Here is an 18,462-nt window from a genome sequence, read left to right on the forward strand (position 1 = left end):
GGGGGGCCGGGGGGGGGGTCAGCAGGGCCCAGCCGCCAGGTTTTAAATACATCTTTTAATCATCGATACAAAACACGCACCCGAGAAGAGCCCCGCCGCAGCCCCAGCGCCGCCCGCCCCGCCGCACCCCTCCTCCTTAAATTAACTCAACTCGCTCCGTAGAAAAGCTACAATTCGGGGGGGGGGGTCTCCTCTTTGTACAAAACCGGGGGGGGGGGGGGGAAGAGGTGCCCGGGGGCGGCGAGGGGCCCCCGCGGCTTTGCATAACCCGCGGGCCAGGGGTGTAGTGTGTGCGCGGGGACGGGGACGACCTGAGTGCGCGGGGACGGCCCCCGGGCGGGGGGCGCGCGGCCCCCCGGCCCGGCGGAGATGATTATTGCTGGTACCGGGGCGGGGGGGGGGGTGTGTGTGTGGGGGGGGGGACACACGGAGGGAACCTCGTTTTTTGGTGAGTGAGAATCTAGCACTAAACTAACCCTGAGCGGATCCGGCCGTGGGGCCGTGACACCCCCGGGCCTGAGGTAATGGGGGGCAGCGGGACCCCCGCCCCGCGGTGGAGAGGGGGGTGCCAGGGCTGTCCCCCCCCCCGGCGTGTCCCCTAGCACCAATCCTGCCCCCCCATCCCCAGCGCTGGGGCTGCCCTAGGCATGGGGGGCACCAGCCACCCCCCGCCGCATGCTAAAATGGCTTCAGAAGTGCTTTGTCCGGGGAGGGGGCTCCCGCCTTGTGCTTCGAGTGACCCCCCCACCCACCCATGGCGGAGACCCCCCCCCACCGGGTGGGCCCAGGCGACCGGGGACACGCCCGCAGCCAAGGCAAGTGGTGCTGGGGGTGCCCGTCGCCTGCAACGGTTGGGGGGGGGGGTGTCCATGCCCCCCCCCCCAGGACCCTCTCGGATCCACAGGTAGGTGTTGGGGGTGCCCCCACCCCGGCACCGTTACGTCAGCAGCTTCCTCCGGCGGTTCTTGACGGGGCGCCCGGGCCGCGGGCGTCGGGCCAGAGCCGGGTCCACCTGGGGGGGCACGTTACACTGCGGGAAGGGGGGGGGGGCTGAACATGTGGGTGTGTCCCCCCCCCCCCACCATCCCCTCTCCCTGCCCCTCACCATGTCCCCAGCCCACTTACGGCAGGGCCGGCCCCGGGCTCGGTGCTGAGCCCCCTCCCTCGCGGTGTCTCCACGCGGGCGCTGGGCCGGGGGGCGCTGCAAGGACGGGGAGGGGGGTCAGAGGGATTTGGGGAGGGGGGACACATGCCGGTGACCCCTGACCCCCCGCCCCTCCCCGCTCACCTGGCCTTCCTCCTCCGGCCCCGGCGCGACGGGCGTAGCCGCAGGGAGTTCCCCTGCGCGAGAAGGGGGGGGGGGGTCAGCAGGGGGTCCCCAGTACCTCCCAGTCCACCCAGTGCCTCCCTGCAGCACCCACAGTTCCATTTTCCCCCGCCATCCTACTACATGCTTCCAGTGCCTCCCAGTTCCCTCAGCAGGTCCCATTAACCTCCCAATATCCCCCCATAGTCATAACCCCCCAATCACACACACTCCTAGTACCTCCTAGTTCCCTCCCCAGTACCCCCCAGTACCTCCCAGTATAACCACAAGAGCACCCAAAGGTTCCCACTGCTTCCCAGTGGGTCCCAGTAAATTACCCAGGGGCATGAAGTGGGGCCCAGTATCCCGTGTTCCCCCACCCACCCACCATGGGTCCCAGTAGATCCAGGATCATCCCAGCAGCTCCCAGTACCTTGATCTCCTCCGCCTTGAGCTGCCGCTCAGCAGCTGGGATGTCCCCGTTGCAGCGCCAGGCGGGGTGGGGGGCTGGGGGCGCGGCGGGGGGAGCCCCCTTCTCACCCCCGTCGCCAGCCTGCCCGTTGAAGTGGCGCCGAGCGCCCCAGCCCCCCCGGCCCCGGCCGGCCCCGCGCCGGGGGCTCTTGGTGCTGGGGGGCCCGCGGGGCGCCGGTGTCTCCCCGTTGAGCCCCTCGGCCCGGCGGCGGCCCCGCTTCAGGGAGGGCCGGGAGCCGGGGCCCCCCCGGGTGCCCCCCCGGGGGCTGGCGCCGCCCGCCTCGGCCCGGCTCGGCGCGGGGGGCTCTAAGGCACTTGGGGGGCCCTCGGGGCGGTCGGGGGGGCTGGGGGAGCCCCTGGCGCCGGGGCCCGACAGCATCGCCGGCTTCTCGGGGGGGCCGAACCCGGGGCCCAGCTGTGGAGGTGGGGGAGGGGGGGGCAGTGAGGGAGCAGCGAGACCCCCCCACGCGCCCCCCGAGATCGTTCCACATCCCCCCATACACACACACACCTTGTCCCCCTGCATCCCCCCGACTCCCCCAGCCCCACCGCCTTCTCCGGTGGCCCATCACCCCCACGTGCCCCTAGGGCCCCCCCCCCGCCCCCCAAGTGCCCCCCCCGCGCTCACCTGGAGGCTCTGGAGCAGGCAGGCCAGGGGGCTGGCGGCGCCCAGGAGCGGCCCCTGGCCCGCGCCTGGCGGCAGCCCCGGCGGCGGCAGCAGCGGCTGGTGCTGGAGCAGGGGGCTCAGCGCCGGCAGGTCGCCTGTTGGGGGGAGGGGGCAGGATGTGCCCAAGTCCCAGGGGCAGCTGGTGTCCCCCACCGCGCCCAGCATCCTCCCAGTACCCAGCGCAACGCCCAGTTATCCGCTCTGTATCCTCCAGCATCCCCCCAGTACTCCCACAGCACCCAGTACCCCCCCAGGCCTCCTCCAGCACTCAGCATCCCGCCAGTGCCCCCCTCCAGTGCCCAGCATCCCCCCGTACCAGCATTGCTCAGGGTCCCCCAGCGCCCCCCCCCAGCGCCCCCCAAACTCACCCAGCAGCGTGGCGCCGAGCAGGGAGCTGCCCAGCTGGGGCCCCAGCGGGTGGAGGTGCCCCGGGGGGCCGGGGGGGCCGTCGGGGGCCCGGCCCTCCCCGCGCGGGGCCTCAGTAGTCGTGGGGGGGGCGCCGGTCGAGGTAGGTGCCGCGGGGGGGCTGCCGAGGCCGGACTGCAGGCAAAAGGGGCAAGTTGGGGGGCAGAGGTACCCTCGGCCCGTCCCTGCCAGCAGCAAAAACCAGCCCGGCCCCCTCCTCTCCCGGGGGCAACCCCCCCCCCGGATCCTCCTCCCTGGGGCAAATCCCCTGCTTTCCAGGGCCCAGGGGCAAATAAACGCCCCCAGCCTTCATCCCCCGGGGCAAATACTCCTCCTCTGCCATGCCCTGGGGGCAAATTGCCCTCTTCCCTGGGGCAGATACCCATTTCCGTGCCCTGGGGACAAATGCCATCGCCCGCCTTCCTCCTGGGGCCGGTATCCCCCTTTCCACCACCCTGGGGGCAAATACTCCCCCTTCTTCTTCCCCAGGGGCAAATACACCCCCCCAACACGCGTTTTGCTGGGGGGCACCATCACCCTCCACCCTTGGGGGGCAAATCCCTCCTATCACCCCCCCCCTCCCCAGGGGGGCGAACAAGCCCGTGCCAGGGGCCGGGTCTCACCGGGGGGGCGCCGGGGCTGCTCTCGGGGGGGCCGAGCCCGGCGGCCAGCAGCGCGGGGTCGAGGGCGAGCGAGGCGGGCAGCGCGGAGAAGAGCAGGGGGCCGTCGGGCAGCGCCGGGAAGCCCTCGGGGCCGGGGGCCGCCGCCTCGGGGCCCTTCTCGCCCGCCGGCGCCAGGGGCAGCAGGGCCGAGAGCAGGGCGCCCGGCGGCGGCGGCAGCAGGTCCAGGGCGGGCAGGGGGACGCCGAGGGGCAGCAGGGGCACCGGGGGCTGCCCCGGCAGCAGGGAGGCCGCCAGCAGGGAGGGCAGGCTCGGCCCCTCGGGGTCCCCCCCGGGCGCTGGCGGGTGCTGGCCCAGGGCCACCGAAAAGGGCAGGGTGCCCAGGAGGAGCCCCGGGGGCAGCGAGCCGCCCAGGGCCAGCGCCTGCTCCTGCCCCACGAAGGCCACGGGCTCGGCAGCGGCGGCAGCGGTGGGGGGCAGCGGGCAGCCCAGCGCCCCACCGGCGGCCTCCTCCCCACCACTGCCGGCCCCCAGGGCCAGGGGGCCTTTGGTGACGGCTGGAGATGTTGCGGCACCTGTGGGGGACAGGGTCAAAGCAGGGGGATCCTTGGTCACATCTCACCAGGTCCCACCACCCCCAACACGGACCCACGGCCACATCCCACCAAGTCCTACACCCGGGACTCACCATCCCCAGCACGGACCCACGGCCGTGTCCCACTGCGTTGCACCACCTCCAGCACAGACCCACAGCCACGTCCCACCACGGCCAGCACGGACCCACGGCCACATCCCACCAAGTCCCACACCCGGGACTCACCATCCCCAGCACGGACCCACGGCCGTGTCCCACTGCGTTGCACCACCTCCAGCACAGACCCACAGCCACGTCCCACCACGGCCAGCACGGACCCACGGCCACATCCCACCAAGTCCCACACCCGGGACTCACCATCCCCAGCACGGACCCACAGCCGTGTCCCACTGCACTGCACCCCCTCCAGCACAGACCCACAGCCACGTCCCACCATGGCCAGCACAGACCCATGGCCACGTCCCACCAGGTCCCGCCATGCCCAGCACGCACCCATAGCCATGTCCCCCTAGGCCCCACCACCCCCAGCCCAGCCCCACGGCCAGACCCCCCCCCCCCCAGGCACTGCTGCCCACGTGCTACCCGCCCCGGGCACGCTCCCCACCACCAGTGCTCGCCGCGACCCAGCCCCGCTCCCTGCACCCACCGGCGCTGCCCCACGTACCTGGGGCGCTGCTGTGGCTGGGGGCTTTTGGCTGCGGGGGGGTCCCTGAGGTGGGTTCGGACGAGGCCGCCAGCTGCCCGAAGAGGCCCAGGAGCTGGCTGTTGAAGTCCTGGCAGGCGGGCAGGAGCCCGGTGCCCGGGCAGGGCGAGCCGTCCCCGGCGGGCAGGGGGGCCAGGGGGCCGCCGTGCCCCCCGGGGCCGCCCTGAGCGCCCAGCAGGCTCAGCAGGGCCGCGAGGGGCTGCCCGGGCGCAGGCGACGTCGTCCCCTTGGGCTCGGCGCCCGCGGCGGGCGGCAGCCTGCGGGCCGCCGGGTCCTCGGGGTCCGGGCGCCGGGGCCGCCGGGCCGCCTTGCCCAGGCCCCGCTCGCCCGCGACCGAGAGCAGCACGTTGGGGGCGAGCGGGCGGGGGGGTAAAGTGCTAGGGGGGGGCGCGGGGTCGGGGCCGCCCAGCTGGGCCTTGGCGGCGGCGCTCAGCAGGCTGCTCGCCGGGAAGGCCGTGCCCGCCGGCGGCGCCAGGAGCTGGCCCAGCGGCAGCCCCAGGAAGCCCCGGCCCTCGGGGGCAGCGTCTAAGGGCACTGGCGGGTTATTGCTGCTTTGGTTGGTTAAGGCATCGCTGACGGGGGAATCGTCCTTGCCCGCCTGGGGGGCACCGTTGGCGGCCGCCGGGCACGGCCCCGGCCCCCCGGGCTCCGGCGGCGCCGGGTTTTCCCTGGCCCCCGCCGGCGACGGAGCCGTGCGGGCGCTAGTCCTGCCCGCGGGACCCCGGGGGGCCGCCGCCGCGTCCGGCGGGGGCAGGCGGCGGCCGAAGCGGGGCGACGGCGGCGGGCGGCTCTCGGGGCTGCCGTTGGCCCCAGGGAAGACGTCGCGGGGCCGCGGGAAGGGCGGGGGGACGAGCCGGTCCCCCGCGGGGGCGGCCTCGGGGGTCTTCGCCCTCGGGGGGGCTCTGGGGAAGCTGCTGACGGTGCCGGGCGGGGGGACGCCGGCGCCAGGGGGCACGGCCGGGCGCCCCCCCGCCGGGAACAGCGGGCTCAAGCCAGGACCTGCGGGGAACCGCACGGGGGTCAGTGGGCACCAGCAAGGCCAGGGCACGCGCCAGGCCTCAAACTGGGGCAGACCAGGCGGAACTGGGGGGCGAGGATGGAAGCGCTCCAGGACATCTGGGCAGGGAAACTGGGGGGACGTGGGGGGGACTGGGATGCGTTGGGGGAGCTCAGATGGGCAGGGACAACCAAGACGCACATGGGGTGATGGGGACAGGTGGGGGACAGCAGACAGGACCTGGGGGGTGGCAGGGACAGGGGAGCGGGGCCGGTTACCTGCGCCGGGGCGGCGGGAGCCGGGGCCCGGGGCGCCCTCCATGCTGCGGTACAGCGTGGCCATGGCCACCGTTTTCCGGCGGTGGTTGCAGAGTTTGGTCATGTCCTGCTGGCCCTGGACCCCGGGGGCCCCTCGCCCGGCCACCACCGCCCCCGGGTCGAAGTTAAACACCTGCGGGGACGGCACAGGCTGCGAATGGCCACCGGCGCCTCCGCAGGGACCCCAAAAGCACGTGGCAGCCAAGTCCCACATCGCAGCCCCCCCAGGTCGTCCCCGTACCTTGTGCATGTTGAGCGGACACTCGAGGCCGCACTTGCAGGTCCCGTCGGCCAGGAGGTAGGCGCGAGTCTGCTCCAGCGAGGTCAGCGCGGTGCCGCTGGGGCTGGGGGCACAGGGGTGAGCGGGGCCGGGGCGGCGTGGGGCTGGGGGCGGGGGGGGGACATGCGGCTGCCCCTACCTGATGTAGCACACAGAGCCCTCCTGCACCTTGCGCTCCCAGCCCACGGGCACGGGCCCGGCCGGCGGGCACGTGGGTCGGTCTGCTCCGGCGCGCTCATCGCTGCTGTTCATTGTGCCCCCTCGTCGCACCGACGCCTGCGGCGGGCACCGGCACGGGGGTCACGCCAGGGCAGGACGGGGGGACCCAGAGGGGCTCAAGGCCCTGGAGAAGAACTTGCGGGGGGGAGGTCCCAAGGGTGCTCAGCGCCATAACACAGCAGCAGGGGATCCTTGGGGTGCTCAGGGGCTGTGGAGCAGGACTGGGGGGTCTTCGGGGTGCCTAGGAGGCATGGGACAGACTGGCGGGAGGGGTCCCTGGGGTGTCCAAGGGCCATAACACAGACTGGGGGGAGGGGGTCCTTGGGATGCCCTGGGGCCATAGAGCAGACTGGGGGGAGGGCACTGGATGTTCAGGGTCTGTGGGGCAGGACTGGGAGGGGGGAGCCCTTGGGGTGCCCAGGGGCCAGGGGACATACCGGGGGGGGGGTGCTGGGCTTGAGGGGAGTTCCTGGGCCATGGGGCAGCAGTGAAGCTGTCCAGGGAAGTAGGGCAGGACTTGGCGGGGGGGGCAGCTTCCACCCCCCCATTAATCCCAGTGTCTGGGGTGGGGGGGAGGCCCGTGACCTATAAAACGCCGTCGAGGAACCGCTGCTAAAAGGCAAACAGCTGCCGCCGGCCTTAATCCCCGGCGGCGGTGGAGGGATCCGGGGTGGGGGGCAGGACGGTGCGGCCGGGGTGGGGGGGGGCGGTGTCTCACCTGCTCATTTCTGCGAACATCTCGGTGTCACGCGCGGGCCCGGCCGGCTCCGGCGCCCATGGTCGGTGCCCCGGCGGTGCCAGACGGGTCTCTGCGCGGCAGGGAGAGACTCAGCCCACGGCGGGGCAAGGCGGCAGCACCCGCTCAGCGCCCCCCCCCCCCCCCCACCGTGGGGCCCAACCCGTGGGAGCCCCACAGCCGAGGGTGCCCAGTACCCAGGCACCCCACGGCAAAGCCTCTGCTCCCCGCAGCAATGCACAGGAGACCCCCAGTGCCCCCCAACCCCCAGGGGAACACGGCTGGGGGGCAGCGCTTCACAGCCTGGCAGTGACATGGGGGTCAGACCCCTACAAGCAGATGCCAGTCGAGCCCCGGAAAGGCCCGGGGATTGCAAAGGGATGGCCACCCCCCAGCTGGTGCATGTCATCTGTCCCCCTCCCTGAGCAAAGGGGGGAGTGCACATCCCCCTGTGACAACCACCCCCCAGGCAGCCCCTGGTCTGCAGGATACAGGTGCCCATGGGGCAGAGGCACAGGTGCCCATGGGGCAGGAGATGCCCATGGGGCTGGGTGCCCACAGGGCAGAGTTGTCACGTTTCTCCAGGTCAGGAATCTATAGGGCAGAGTCCCATAGGGCAGGGGTACTGGGTGCCCACAGGACAGTGGGTCTATGGGGCAAGGGTTCAGGGTGGTCATAGACTGAGAGTCTATGGGGCAGGGTGCCCCCAGGGTAGGAGGATCTAGGGGGGTTTAAAGGTCCCATAAGGCAGGTCAAGGTGCCCATGGGGTGGGCAGGGCCTAGGAGGGTTTATGGGTCCCACTGCACAGGGGTGCAGGGTGCCCATAGAGCAAGGGGTTTATGGGGCAGGGTGTCCACAGGGTGGGGGTCTGTGGAACAGGGGTCAGGGTGCCCATGGGGCAGGGGTTTACGGAGCAGGAGGTCAGGGTGTCTATGGGGCACGCTCTGCGGGGCACAGGGGTCAGGGTGCCCATGGGGCAGGGTCAGCGGGGCAGGGGCTGTGGGGCACAGGGTGCTCGTAGGGCAGGGGGTCAGGGTGTCCATGGGGCAGCATCTGCGGGGCACAGGGTGCTCGTGGTGCAGGGGGTCAGGGTGCCTGTGGGGCAGGGGCTGTGGGGCACAGGGTGCTTGTGGGGCAGGGGATCAGGGTGCCCATGGGGCAGGGGCTGTGGGGCACAGGGTGCTCGTAGGGCAGGGGGTCAGGGTGCCCGTGGGGCAGCGTCTGTGGGGCACAGGGGTCAGGGTGCCCATGGGGCAAGGTCGGTGGGGCAGGGGCTGTGGGGCACAGGGTGCCCGTGGGGCAGAGAGCCGCGGGGCGGGGGTGCCAGGTGCTCGGGGGGGCGCTCTGGGGCAGGGGCCCAGGGCGGCCCCACGGCGCAGCGCCTGCAGCCCCGGGGGGGGAGGGTGGTGGTACCGGTGCCGGTACCGGCGGCCGCGGCCCGGCCCGCACCCACCTGGGTTCATGGTCCCGGCGCGGCGCCCGGCGGCGGCGGAGCGGGCCCGGGGGCTCGGCGCGGTGGGAGCCGCGGCTGCGGGTCCGCCCGGCCCCCGCCCCGCCCCGGTCCGGCCCCGGTCCCGGCCCGGCCCCGGTCCGGTCCGGTCCGGTCCCGGCCCCGGTCCGGCCCCGCCAGGAAGAGGAGGGGGCAGCGCGGGCGCCTCCTCCGCGCATGCGCACGGCGGCGGGGGCAGCCCTGGGGATCCCGATCCCGGCGTGCCCCGCGCGCGGGCCGGGCGCTGGGGGGGGACAGGGGCGCTGGGGGGTACTGGGGAGGTGCACTGGGGAGCACTGGGGGATACTGGGAGCACTGGGGGGCTGCACTGGGGGCACTAGCAGGCACTGGGGGCTGCGCTAGGGGGCACTACAGGATACTGGGAGCACCGGGAGGCTGCACTGGGGGATACTGGGAGCACTGGGAGGCTGAACTGGGGGATGCTAGGAGTACTGGGGGATAGTGGAGACACGAGGGGGCTGCACTGGGGGCACTTGGGGATACCGGGGGCACTGGGGCTGCACTGGGAGGTACTGGTGGCAATGGAGGGCTGCTTAGGAGCATACTGAGAGCACTGAGGAATACTGGGAGCACCAGGGGGCAGCACTGAGTGGCACTGGGAGAACTGGGACTGGACTGGGGGACAGCACTGGGGAGTACTGGGGACACTGGGAAACACTGGGAGCGCTGGAGTTAGCCTAGGGGCAGCACTGGGAGGTACTAGGAACACTGGGGCAGTATTGGGAGGGTACTGGGAGGTACTGGACAAACTGGCGGTGGCTCCCGGGGACACCTTGACCCTGTACACCTCCTCCGGCGCGGCCCCTTTAAGAGCACGGCGGGCGGGGCGTGACGTCACGGGGCGGGGCCGGGGGCGGGGCCAGGTTTCCAGCCGTTGCATCATCCGCCCGCATGACTCATCCTCGGGGGCGCGTGACCCGGCAGCGGCCGCTTCCGCCGGCGACGCGGCGGCGGCGCGCGCGCGCGCTTCGCCCCGCCCCGCCCCGCCCCGCCCCACCGCCCCCGCTCGCTCCCATTGGCCCGCACCGCCCGGGGCGTCATGGCGCGGCGGGCGCCCATTGGCCGTGGCTGGCGCAAGCGTTGCGTCATGCGGCGACCGTTAAAAGCGGGCAGCGGGGGCGCGGGCGGCGGCGCAGCCGGAGCGGAGCAGCGCGGGGAAGATGCGGGCGAGGATGAGCCGGGGGCAGCGCACGGGCCGGAGCCGCGGGGAGCCGGGGCCGCGCAGGAAGGTGCGGAGGGGCCGCCCGCGCCCCGCGGGGCGGGGGGAAGCCCGACACTAGAGGGGGTGGCGGCCCTTGAAGGGCCCCTCCGCCCCACCGGGAGCCCCTGCCCCACCGAGGCCTATGCTGCTGGCCCCATAGCGGGTCCCTGGCCCCACCGGGAGCCCCTGCCCCACCGAGGCCTATGCTGCTGGCCCCATAGGGGGTCCCTGGCCCCACCGGGAGCCCCTGCCCCACCGAGGCCTATGCTGCTGGCCCCATAGGGGGTCCCTGGCCCCACCGGGAGCCCCTGCCCCACCGAGGCCTATGCTGCTGGCCCCATAGGGGGTCCCTGGCCCCACCGAGGCCCGTGCCCCTGGCCCCACAGAGCGTCCCGGCCCCACAGAGGATGCCCCATTACAAGGTCACGGCTCCTGCAGAGCATCCATGAGTGCTCTATGGGGCTCCGCCCCACACAGCTGTAGGCAGCCGTGGTGGAGTCGTTCCCCTCCCAGGGGAGGGGCTGGAGCCTGGACGTCTGGGTTGTAGGAATGGGGCAGGGGGGAAGGCTGTAGGTGCTGCCTGTGGGGCCAGTGGCACTGCTGCAGCCTGGAATCCCACTGCTGGAGGTACCAAGGAGCAGGTGTGGGGTGGGGGCCCCAGACTGCCTCTGATCCTGCTGTTCTCCCTCACCAGGCATCAAGGAGAAAGTGCGTCTTCATAGACCACCATACCTGAGAGCAGGTAAGGGGGGAAGCTATGGGGGGAGGGGGGAGAAACCGCTCCGAAGCCCCCAGGGTCCTGGCAAAGCTCAACCTCCTCCTTCCCCCAGCGCGTTCAGCCTGGCCCAGTTGTGACGATGGCAGCTGAGTCGCTGCCCTTGGCGGGAGGCACCGGCACCCTCCCGGGCTGGGAGCTGGAGGCCTGGTACCAGGACCTGCAGGAGGTGCTGGCGGCCGCCGAGCCTGGTGGGCACCACCCACTGCCCCGGGGGGCTGAGCAGGTGAGCGGAGGGGGCTGGTCAGGCCGTGGCGGGGGGGGGCACCCCTCAGTTGGGACTGGCCCTTCCCATCTCCCTGCAGGAGGGGCCGGCGGAGCTGGCCACGCTCGACAGCACAGCCCTGCTGTGGAGCGCGGATGAGGCTGGCGCAGCAGGCTGCGAGCTGGACGCCGCGCTGGCTGCGGAGCTGCTGGAGCTGCTGGGGCCGGAAAGCCCAGCTAGTACAGAGCCAGCGGCACCACCACCACCGGGCTCAGCCTCCAGTGGGAGCTCCCCGGCCCAGACGGGCACAGAGGACGAGGAGGGGGTAGCCCTGGGGCGTGGGGCGAAGAGGAAGAGGCACGGCAGTGAGGTGGGGGGCCGGGAGCCGGCCAAGCGGCGGGAGCGGGAGCTGGCAAACGAGCAGCGGGTGCAAGAGCTGACGGCCCACAACGAGCGGCTGCGGGAGGAGATCCAGCGGCTCAGCGCCGAGGTGGAGCGCACGCGGGCGGCCCTCATCGACCGCATCGTGAACCTCCGCCAGGCCTAGGCGCTGGCGCAGCCCTGCAGCTACTGGGGCTGAGGACTCTGCTGCCCCACGGACTTGGGGGGCAGCTATGAACTGGAGGGGCACTGCCCAGCTGGCACAGCCTGATGCCACGGGGAGGGCACAGCTTCCACACATCATTGTACAGTTCTTGTATTTTATTATTACACGTGTGTAACCCCCAGCACGCCTCAGTCTGGTCTCTGGCCAGCCCTGGCCCGCAGAACCTGGGGGCTGAGGCTACTTCTTCCGCTTCCCCTTGGGCACAGGGACTTCGGGGCTCTTGCCTTCAGCCAGTGCCAGCTGCTTCTTCAGCTCCAGCAGTTTGGCCACCTCTGTGTCCACCAGCACCTTCTCCGCCTTGCTGGCCTTCAGCTGCCGCACGTGGTTGCCCTAGGGGAAGCAAGGGGGGGGTTCAAATGGGAGCCAAGGGATGAGACAGTAACAGGGGGGGGAGCCAGGGCAGCTCTCATGCTCACCTGCTTGGCCACCTGCTCCACCAGCTCCTGGATCAGCTGGGGGTCACTTGGAGCTAGGGGAGTCCCTAAGGCTGGAGCTGGATGGGACCCTGAGGTAGGGGGGATCAGTTTGGCCTATGAAAAGATGAAAGGGGGAAAGAGTTGGGGGACAAAGAGCTCTGGAGCTCCCCACCCTGCCTAGTGCTCCCACAGCTGCACCAGGGAGTTACCTGGGGCACTAGAGTGAGGTCTTCAGGCTGGGAAAGGAAGAAAAGAGACAGCAAGTGAAAAAGAGGGAGGAAAAAAAGAGGGAAAAGCCAAGCCAGAGGAGCTGGGGGTGCCGGAGCTCCCACTCACCTGCCCTCCCCCAAAGCGCTTGCGCAGGGCTTCAACCTGGTCATGCTCCAGCTTCTGGAAAAGGGGGCTCACCTGGGGAGGGGGAGAGGAGGGGTCAGCCCCAACCTGCGCTGCTGCCGTGGGACCTGGGGGGCACGGCCTGTGTCCCCCCCACACACACACCTACCGTGCCCACGCGGTGCCCAGCAGGCAGGGTGCAGGTGAAGTCGTGACCCAGGACGAAGCAGTCAGGCGGGATGCAGAGCTGCGCCTGGATGGCCGCGCTGACGCCGGGCATGTAGGGCTGCGCCATGACGGCCAGCAGGGAGGCCATGTTCACCGCCACGCCCGTCACCGTGCCCGCGCGCCGCCTGCCAGGCAGGGACCCTCCGTCAGCGCCGGCTCCCGGGCCCGAGCCCCCCTCCCCGGCCCCGCATCTCCCCCTACCTGTCCTCTTCATCTCCCTTGATCCGCTTCCAGGGCTCGTTCACCTGGATGTACTGATTGCCGTGGCGGGAGATGCTGAGGATGCATCGGAGGGCGTCGCGGATGCTGGGGGGCAGAGGGAGGCTGAGCGGCTGCAGGGGGGGCGGCGCTCCCCACCACGCGCCATCCCGCCTCCCCTAGCCACGCACCGGACTTTCTCCAGCAGCTGGTGGTACTGGCGCAGCTCCAGGGTGACGCGGGCCAAGAGGCGCTTGTCGTCCGGCGTCAGGACCATGGCGGGGACTGTGCCGCCAAAGAACTTGCACACGAACATCCCGGCTCTGGGAGCGGAGGGGCAGGAATGAGCAGAGCCTGGAGACAGGGATGACCCCCAGCCCCGTGCCGCCCCTGAGGCGCCTCGGTACCTGTTGATGAAGTTGCCCAGGTTGTTCAGCAGCTCCGAGTTGTTCTTGAGCATGAGGTCGCTCCAGGAGAAGGCGCTGTCCTGCCCCTCGGGCCGCAGGTACAGCAGGTAGAAGCGCCAGATGTCCGCAGGGATGCCCGTGTCCTTGGCCATGTCCCCAAACACCCCCACACCCCGGCTCTTGGAGAACTTCCCATCCTCATAGTTCAAGTACTCTGGGGAAGGCAGGAGAGACCCCCGTGGGGCGCAGGCACGGACCAGGCCCCCTCCCAGGCAGGGGGCAGCCCTGCAGCGCAGGGAGGCAGCGTGGCAAAGCGGTCAAAGCCCCACACCGAGCTCGAGAGAGTTTCTAAGCCAAGGGAAGGAACGCAGCCTTGTGTTCCTGCGTGGGACAGACCACAGGGAAACGCAGAGACCCCCAGCCCTGGGGCCCGCCGGTACCTGTGGCGATGAGGTGGTTCACCAGGGTGTAGTTGTCATCAGCCCCCAGGAGCGAGCAGGGGAAGACAACGCTGTGGAACGGGACGTTGTCCTTGGCCATGAAGTTGTACAGCTCAACCTGATGGACAGGGGAAGGGACATGAACAGGCACCTGCTTCCACGAGCCGGAGAGAGAACCCAGGCACCCGGGCTCCATCCCTACCCCGTGCCAGCGCCAGGCTCTCACCTGCTGCGGGTTCTTCCACCACCGCTCCCACTGGTCAGTGTAGTTGGCCGTGATGGACAAGTAGCCGATGGGAGCGTCGAACCATACGTAAAACACCTAACGGGGGGTGGGGGGGGGTGATACATGAGCAAGGGACCCCAAGGCAGGGCAGGATGAGGCCCAAAACAGCCACCTGGGGAACAGGCCCTGCAGCTGGGGACCCACCTTGTCACGGAAGCCATCCAGGGGCACAGGCGTGCCCCACTTGAGGTCGCGGGTGATACAGCGGGGCTTCAGCCCGTCTCGAATCCAGGAGCGGGTGATGTAGCGAGCGTTGGGAGTCCAGTCCCCCTTGGTCCAGGACTGCTCCAGCCACAGCTCCAGCCGCTCCTCCAGCTGCAGGGGACATGCCGGGATGGTCAGTGAAACCAGGAACAGCCCTGTCCCCTCCCTGCACCCCCAGGGACGACACTTGCCTTGGGCAGGTCCAGGAAGAGGTGCTGCGTGGGTCTCACCACGGGGATACCCCTGCAGAGCTTGCACTGTGGCCTCTGTCGGGTGGAGAAACACATGTCACAGCAGGCACGGGACAAGGCTGGAGCATCCCAGACAGGGCAGGGGGGTCTCCAGCGGGATCCCGTCCCACCTTTAGCTCCACGGCATTGATGAGTTTGCCGCATTTGTCACACTGGTCCCCCCGGGCCTCCTCATAGCTGCAGTAAGGGCAGATGCCCTCCACAAAGCGGTCGGCCAGGAACCGCTGGCACCCCTCACACCGCAGCTGCTCCATAGTGTCCTGCACCAGGAAACCACGTGCCAGCAGGCGCTGGAAAATGTCCTGGGCAATCCTGGAGGCCGGGGAAAGAGAGGAAGAGGAGGGGGGCAACAGCCATCAGCCAGGAGACCCCGGAGAGCACTCTAGGACATCCTCAGCCAAGCGCGAAGGGCTTCCCTCAGCATACACCCCCAGTGCCCGCCCCTCTATGCGTGCCCACAGGGGATGCTCACGTGGTCTGCTGCGGCGTGGTGGTGCGGCCAAAGTAGTCGAAGGAGATGTTGAACCAGCGGTAGATGTCAGTGTGGATGGCGTTGTACTTGTCGCAGATCTCCTGGGGCGTCAGCCCCTCTTCCATCGCCTTGGTCTCCGTGGCCGTGCCGTACTCATCCGTGCCGCACACGTACAGCGTGTTCCAGTTGCGCAGGCGGCAGTACCTGCGGGCAGGGGCCTGTGACACCCGTGCAGGCCTCAGGGGCAGCACGGCCCCCCGATGGCAGGCCCCCCGGGAGCATCCCCTCAGCCAGGGTCTCACCTGGCAAACACGTCGGCACTGAGGACGCAGCCGATGATGTTGCCGAGGTGGGGCACGTTGTTCACGTAGGGCAGGGCACTGGTGATCAGGATGTTCCTCATGCCCTCCACGGGCAGCCTGGCATGGGGGTGGGCAGTCAGGGGGGGCACTAAGGGCAGCGGGACCATCCCATCCCATCCCAGGATGGAGCAGCAGCAGCCTGGGAACGCCCTCCAGGACTCCTCAGATACCTGGGACAGCCCAGCCCTAGCGTCACCTTGGGACTCACACAGGTTTCTGAGGCTGCCAAGGCTTGGGCAGTGCCGCAGCGCCGCGGGCCCAGGCGTCCGCAGCGGCTGTGATTTCTTCCTCTGTCAGGGCACGCTCAGAAGCTTCTTCCTCCTGGAGAGGAGGTGGCCAGTGAGCAAGAGAGAAGCTCGTCCTGGCCACAATCTGCGTGCCTGTGGGCACTAGCGCCACAAGGGCTGGGGTCACACCTCGGGCTCGTTACTGGTGGGTCTCTCCATGGCCAGGCAGGGTGGAGGCTGTTTCTGTAGGTAGGACTTGAACTCCAGCAGCCCCTTGGGCACCAGCACCGAGTCGGCAGCTTTCCTGCAGGCCTCCGAGAGGCTCATGCTCTGGAACCACGTCCTCAGCGCCTTGAGCTCATCTTGGAGAGAGAAGACAGACATTAGAGCTGTGGGAGCCCAGAAAACATCCCCCCTCAGCAGCCCCATCTGGCTCTTACCTGGCAGCCTGGAGTCATCCTGCAGGACAGGGAACAGGGCGCCCCACACAACCACGTCAGCAACAGACTTGGCATCCTGAGTGCAAAAAGCGGAGTCAGCCTTGGGGCAGCTTTTCAGGGGAACCTCAAAAGCAGCCTCTGATCTTCCCCGTGAAGCCCCACCTCATGGAAGGCAGCAGAGAGCCCATTTCCCTGGGGATGAGGGACTACCTCCTCCCCGCAGCCGCCCCAGGGCCCCGCTCACCCCAGCGAGGTAGGCAGTGCCTTTCCTGGACAGGCTATGGTCGATGTAGGTCAGCGACTTCCCCAGGGCCGCCACCGCCTCCACTCCCTTTTTCTCTTGCACCAGCTGGGCGTACAAGGCCGCCAAGACAGCAGGCTGGGATGAGACAGACAGAAGGACAGCATCAGGCAGGCTGGGACCGTGTCCCAGTCCTGCCACGGCAGCCAAGATGTGCCCAAGACACCCACCTGCAGCTCGGTGGCTTCCCATTCAAGCCACTGGTTCGTGAGGTCGGTCGGCTCCTCTCCGCTCGCCAGGAAGAAGTACCTGCAGGAGGGGCAAGCTGGAGGCAGCGCATCTCGGCTCCCCGACCCGCAACGCCCACCGCAGCTCCTCCTCTGGGCCAGCACCCGCCTGCTGTGCCCCAGCTCTGGGACGGGAGGCACCGGCATGAGCCGAGGCACTGCGATGTGCCCCGGCTCTGGGACGGGGGCCCCCGGGACGCGCCCTGGGGACACGTACTCACTGGCAGATGGCGTTGGGGGAGAAGAGGACGGTGCCACTGTCCAGCTCCAGGGTGGGCACCCACGGGGGGCACAGCGGGGAGAGCGGCTGCTCTGTGGGGGAGGAGGGGGCCGTTAGGGAGAGGGCATGGGGACTCCCGTGGAGAGGAGGTCCCGCACGGAGAGGGGGCTCGAGGCCTGTGTGCGCTGGGGGTTACCAGAGCCGGTGCACCGGGGGGTCCCATGGCGGGGGGGAGGGCTGCCAGAGCATGGGGAAGGCCAAGCGGGGGAGGGGGCAGCCCCTCACCGGGGAGGGGGGGTACCGGGGAGGGAGGTGGCCCCACACCGGGGAGAACCGGGGAGGGGGCAGCCCCTCACTGGGAAGGGGGATACCGGGGAGGGAGGTGGCCCCACACCGGGGAGAACCGGGAAGAGGGGCGGCCCCTCACCGGGGTGGGGTGTACCGGGGAGGAGGGCGGCCTCTCCCTCACCGGGGGGTGCGAGGCCCGGTAACCAGAGTGGCCCCACGCCGGCGGGAGGGGGGGGGGGTGGGAGAGGTTACCGGACCGGCAGCCGCACGTGCGCGGCCCCAGGGCCCGTCTCACCTGCGGGGCCGCCCCAGGAGAGCCGCACCGGGGCGGCGGCGGCCTGCGCGGCCGCCAGCACCTTCAGCGCGGCGGGGCCGCCCGCCGCCAGCCGCAGCCGCATCGCCGCGCGCTGATGCAACGGCGGGGGGGGGGGGGGGGGGGCGAAGGGGCCCGGTGGCGGCGCGCGCGGGGCACGCCGGGACGGGGGCGGGCCAGCCGCGCGGGGCACGCCGGGACCAGCGGTTCCGCCTGCCGCCGCCCTACAGCCCCCATAAGGCACCGCGCGGCGGCGCCTCCCAGAACTCTCGCGAGACTGCCCCCCACCCGCCTCACCGTCGCCATGGTTACTGGGGAGCCGGCCGGGGCGGGGTTGCCGTGGTTACCGCGCTCCGCTGGCTCCTGCCTCCCGCAGCATCCTGCGCTCCCATCCCGGGCCGCGGCGTTATGGAAAGGCACTGTGACGTCACAGGGAGGCGCTGTGGCGTCACGGAAAGGCTCTGTGATGTCACGGAGAGGCTCTGTGATGTCACGGAGAGGCTCGTGCCTCAGCGCTCTGTGTCAGACTGCGGCTGTGCCCCCCCCCCCGCCCCATCCATGTGTCCCCAAAGGGCCCAAGTGTCCAGTTCTGCCCCCCCCCCCGCCCCGGGGAAAGGGCCCAGGCGTCCTGCCCCCCCCACCCCCGCCGCCTCCCAGAGCTGCGGGGGGGACCCAGGCGCCCTGCTCCCCCCTCCCACCTCCCCGTGCGGGGTGAGAGCCCGGGCCTCCGGGCTCGTCCTGTCACATGGCCCGGGGAGGTGTCGCTGCCGCTGGGGGGGGGGGAACCGCGCCACCGCCCCACGGCCCCAGCAGCAGCAGGTGGGTGGGGAACCCCGGGGGGAACCTCGTGGGGGGATGGGGGCGTCCAGGGGCACCGGTGCACTGAGAACTGGCGGGGCTGGATGAGCAGCAGGAAGGGGGAGCAGGGACCAGGGGGAGGCAGCAGCGGGCTGGGGGGCCCCAGGGGTGGGTCCCGTCGGGATCGGGTCCCCTTGGGATCAAGAATCCCCTGGGAAGAGGATCCCTCAGGTTCGGGATCCTGCCAAGATCAGGGTCCCCCAGGATCGGGGTGCTCAGGGATCAGGGTCCCCCAGGGCTGGGACCCCCCCCAGGATTAGCCCCCCCCAGGCCAGGTCGCAGTGGGCTGGTTTGCTCCCGTCACCCCCCTGGGCGGGGGGCAGGCAGGGGTCCTGGCCCAGCCACAGCAGCGTAGGCAGTGCGAGCCCAAAGGCGC

General features: G+C 70.8%; 3 protein-coding genes across 4 annotated transcripts; 1 reads left to right on the top strand and 2 right to left on the bottom strand.

Annotated features, from left to right (window-relative positions):
* Positions 1–40: 40 nt before the first annotated feature.
* MBD6 (methyl-CpG binding domain protein 6) lies at positions 41–8,843 on the bottom strand. Its single transcript, XM_062597103.1, has 13 exons — positions 8,771–8,843; positions 7,299–7,389; positions 6,501–6,637; positions 6,323–6,425; positions 6,043–6,214; positions 4,729–5,766; positions 3,473–4,044; positions 2,813–2,984; positions 2,406–2,539; positions 1,740–2,192; positions 1,289–1,341; positions 1,126–1,201; positions 41–1,030 (listed from the first exon to the last, which is right to left on the bottom strand). Exons 3-13 carry the CDS (start codon positions 6,611–6,613, stop codon positions 938–940), a joined length of 2,979 nt encoding a protein of 992 aa, XP_062453087.1. The 5' UTR covers positions 6,614–6,637; positions 7,299–7,389; positions 8,771–8,843; the 3' UTR covers positions 41–937.
* Positions 8,844–9,813: 970 nt separating this feature from the next.
* Positions 9,814–11,736, top strand: DDIT3 (DNA damage inducible transcript 3). Its single transcript, XM_062597358.1, has 4 exons — positions 9,814–10,056; positions 10,723–10,770; positions 10,859–11,029; positions 11,109–11,736. Exons 3-4 carry the CDS (start codon positions 10,886–10,888, stop codon positions 11,553–11,555), a joined length of 591 nt encoding a protein of 196 aa, XP_062453342.1. The 5' UTR covers positions 9,814–10,056; positions 10,723–10,770; positions 10,859–10,885; the 3' UTR covers positions 11,556–11,736.
* Positions 11,693–17,313, bottom strand: MARS1 (methionyl-tRNA synthetase 1). 2 transcript variants are annotated; one of them, XM_062597162.1, is made up of 22 exons: positions 17,211–17,313; positions 16,629–16,719; positions 16,351–16,429; positions 16,124–16,258; positions 15,880–15,955; positions 15,629–15,801; positions 15,421–15,533; positions 15,153–15,269; positions 14,851–15,054; positions 14,489–14,690; positions 14,319–14,393; positions 14,068–14,238; positions 13,864–13,959; positions 13,638–13,755; positions 13,198–13,411; positions 12,982–13,113; positions 12,794–12,898; positions 12,534–12,717; positions 12,368–12,439; positions 12,241–12,267; positions 12,032–12,145; positions 11,693–11,945 (listed from the first exon to the last, which is right to left on the bottom strand). In XM_062597162.1, exons 1-22 carry the CDS (start codon positions 17,311–17,313, stop codon positions 11,793–11,795), a joined length of 2,754 nt encoding a protein of 917 aa, XP_062453146.1. In that variant the 3' UTR covers positions 11,693–11,792. The 2 variants fall into 2 exon arrangements, with proteins under 2 accessions (XP_062453146.1, XP_062453147.1); XM_062597163.1 differs by lacking the exon at positions 12,241–12,267.
* Positions 17,314–18,462: the final 1,149 nt, after the last annotated feature.

This window comes from Rhea pennata, chromosome 29 (genome assembly GCF_028389875.1).
Source record: "Rhea pennata isolate bPtePen1 chromosome 29, bPtePen1.pri, whole genome shotgun sequence".
NCBI lineage: Eukaryota > Metazoa > Chordata > Aves > Rheiformes > Rheidae > Rhea > Rhea pennata.

Coding starts and splice junctions, on each gene's coding strand:
- MARS1 (XM_062597162.1), bottom strand. CDS start 17,313: ATGCGGCTGCGGCTGGCGGCGGGCGGCCCCGCCGCGCTGAAGGTGCTG. Junction 15,055..15,152: donor AGTGCCGACGTGTTTGCCAG/GTGAGACCCTGG, acceptor CCCTGCCCGCAG/GTACTGCCGCCTGCGCAACT. Junction 12,268..12,367: donor AGCGCTTTGGGGGAGGGCAG/GTGAGTGGGAGC, acceptor TTCCTTTCCCAG/CCTGAAGACCTCACTCTAGT.
- DDIT3 (XM_062597358.1), top strand. CDS start 10,886: ATGGCAGCTGAGTCGCTGCCCTTGGCGGGAGGCACCGGCACCCTCCCG. Junction 11,030..11,108: donor TGCCCCGGGGGGCTGAGCAG/GTGAGCGGAGGG, acceptor ATCTCCCTGCAG/GAGGGGCCGGCGGAGCTGGC.
- MBD6 (XM_062597103.1), bottom strand. CDS start 6,613: ATGAACAGCAGCGATGAGCGCGCCGGAGCAGACCGACCCACGTGCCCG. Junction 5,767..6,042: donor CTCCCGCCGCCCCGGCGCAG/GTAACCGGCCCC, acceptor GGTTCCCCGCAG/GTCCTGGCTTGAGCCCGCTG. Junction 2,193..2,405: donor GCCTGCTCCAGAGCCTCCAG/GTGAGCGCGGGG, acceptor CCACCTCCACAG/CTGGGCCCCGGGTTCGGCCC.